Genomic DNA, 2,043 nt, shown 5'->3' on the forward strand with positions numbered 1-2,043 from the left:
AGGAGCCATGGAATAGAAGAAATATGTTTATTTCGTCAAACATTTAGACCATACAGCCTTGCTTTTTTGTATTGCGCTTGGCATTTCTTTGGAAGGAAACTTTGCTCATTAGACAACGAGCTTCTGCTTTGGTGTCCTATTCTGGCATTGGATCTTCATGCAGAATATGAACTCAGTCAGTGCACTAAAAAAGAAGATGTCTGGGATGGTCAGGTTTTGGATTTGTCTCGCGTTTGTGACTTAGCAAAGCCTGATGAATATGCTTTACCTCTACAAGTACAATACAGTTTTGCAATGCCTCAGTTACCTTTTATTCGGGACATCAAGTTTTCTCCTTTCTAGCTACAGATATACATCTTCCTCCCATATTTGGGATGTAGGGTAGCTTAGCTTGTTTCTTCAGTTACGCTTGCTAGTACCTCATTGTTGACTTCCTGCTCGTTATCTTCCACTGTCTCGTCTGCGGCAGGTACTTGGAATAGCGCCTTTCTCGCACGAAACATTGCTAGGTGAATGTCACCTGTGTGAGACACAACAAAGCATCGATCAAGCAAGACCACCTAGAAGTCAAAGAATGCTAGTACTCCTATGTGATCTGGAGGGATACGTGAACTGAGGTTAGTAGGCACCGAAGATTAGGAGGCTCCCGGAGTTGACGGCCACGGGGAACCCTGGCACCAGCTTCCTCTCGTTGATGTAGGTGCCGTTGGTGCTGTTCATGTCTGTCACCACTAGGCTACCATCTTTCTTCTTCTCCAGCCGAGCGTGCACGCCGGAAACTGTCGCGACGGGGATGACGATGTCAGCGCTCTCTGGAACCCTGCCCACGGTCACCACGTCCTGGGAAGATAGGGAGCCATCACATTGTCAGCGGTAAACAACATCGACAATGGTTTCTCTGCTGAGGACGGCGTTTGTGGCGAGAGCACGTACAGAAGAGGTGATCTCGATCGGACCGCGGCGCTCGACGCGGTAGCCGATGTGTTTCCAGTCGCCGTCACCTGAAAATTTAATCAAAGTCAACTGCTGTAGCCAAATGAAACACTTGAATGCGAGCAGGCATATCGGTTCATTCGCGTCTAAACTCTAAAGAAAGAAACTGAGAGACTGGGCTGGCAAACCTGCGGGCTCGAGAAGCCATCCTTCCGTCGACGTGCTGCCGGCGGCGGCGGCGGAGCACCTCAAAGACAAGCCCCTGCTGCTTGTTCTGGCGAGGTAGACTAGCTGCCGCTCTGCGCCGGTGTAGTAGCTACATCGGTAGGGAGGAGGCCTAGCTGACGCCGGGGAGCAGCGGAGAAGGGTCGGCGACCTCCTTGCGCCAGAGAGCGACAGCAAGGGGGAAGAGGTAGCGGCTGCCGCTTCCATTTGCGACGAGCAGCAGCAGTCAGGGATGGATGGATAAAATTCGTGTGTTGCTCAGGCAGAGAGTGGGACGATCATCACTGGAGGAGATAGAAGGATCCTGATTGCGATGGATGGGTAGGTGCATCCTGCCCAAACCTCCCTCGCTCTTCTCTGTGGCTGTGGTTAACTTGTTCTGTTTTCTTCTATCTCTTCCTCGCAGCCGAAAATCCTACTCGTCGTAAATCTTTGATGTGCAAGCATTGAAAGAAAACTAACAAAATATTTTTTGTTACAATTTTCGTGGCGTTGAGCAAGAAATTTCTTCCATACGTGTGTTGTTTATTCATGCAACAAGTGGCCATGATTTTAAAGGTCATTATCCATGTCCCTCGTGACACTTCTCCCACGTTCTTCGTCTCCGAGACACGTTTCTTCTGTTCTAATCCACATCGCCACCTCCCACTCCCCTCTCTCCAAAAAACCCTCTAACGTCACTTATCCACATTCATTGCCCTAAAATCGTCATGTTGGTGTCCACTGTCTATGACGGTATCTAGTTTGGGAAGCCCGCCGCCATGGAGCTCTTTGTTTCCCATAACTATATTTATAACTTCAATTTATTTAGCATGAGCAATTCATAATGCACAATAAGTCTACTATACTTCATGGAAAAATATTTCCAAGTGAGGCTAGACAAGA

The 2,043-nt window shown here is 48.6% G+C and overlaps 1 protein-coding gene across 1 annotated transcript; it reads right to left on the reverse strand.

Moving 5' to 3' along the window:
* Positions 1-287: 287 nt before the first annotated feature.
* LOC124686816 (oxoglutarate dehydrogenase inhibitor-like) lies at positions 288-1,476 on the reverse strand. Its single transcript, XM_047220708.1, has 4 exons — positions 1,122-1,476; positions 934-1,001; positions 630-840; positions 288-520 (listed from the first exon to the last, which is right to left on the reverse strand). The coding sequence occupies exons 1-4, from the start codon at positions 1,363-1,365 to the stop codon at positions 387-389; spliced, it is 657 nt and encodes a 218-aa protein (XP_047076664.1). The 5' UTR covers positions 1,366-1,476; the 3' UTR covers positions 288-386.
* Between the last annotated feature and the right edge of the window lie 567 nt (positions 1,477-2,043).

This window comes from Lolium rigidum, chromosome 2 (assembly GCF_022539505.1).
Source record: "Lolium rigidum isolate FL_2022 chromosome 2, APGP_CSIRO_Lrig_0.1, whole genome shotgun sequence".
NCBI lineage: Eukaryota > Viridiplantae > Streptophyta > Magnoliopsida > Poales > Poaceae > Lolium > Lolium rigidum.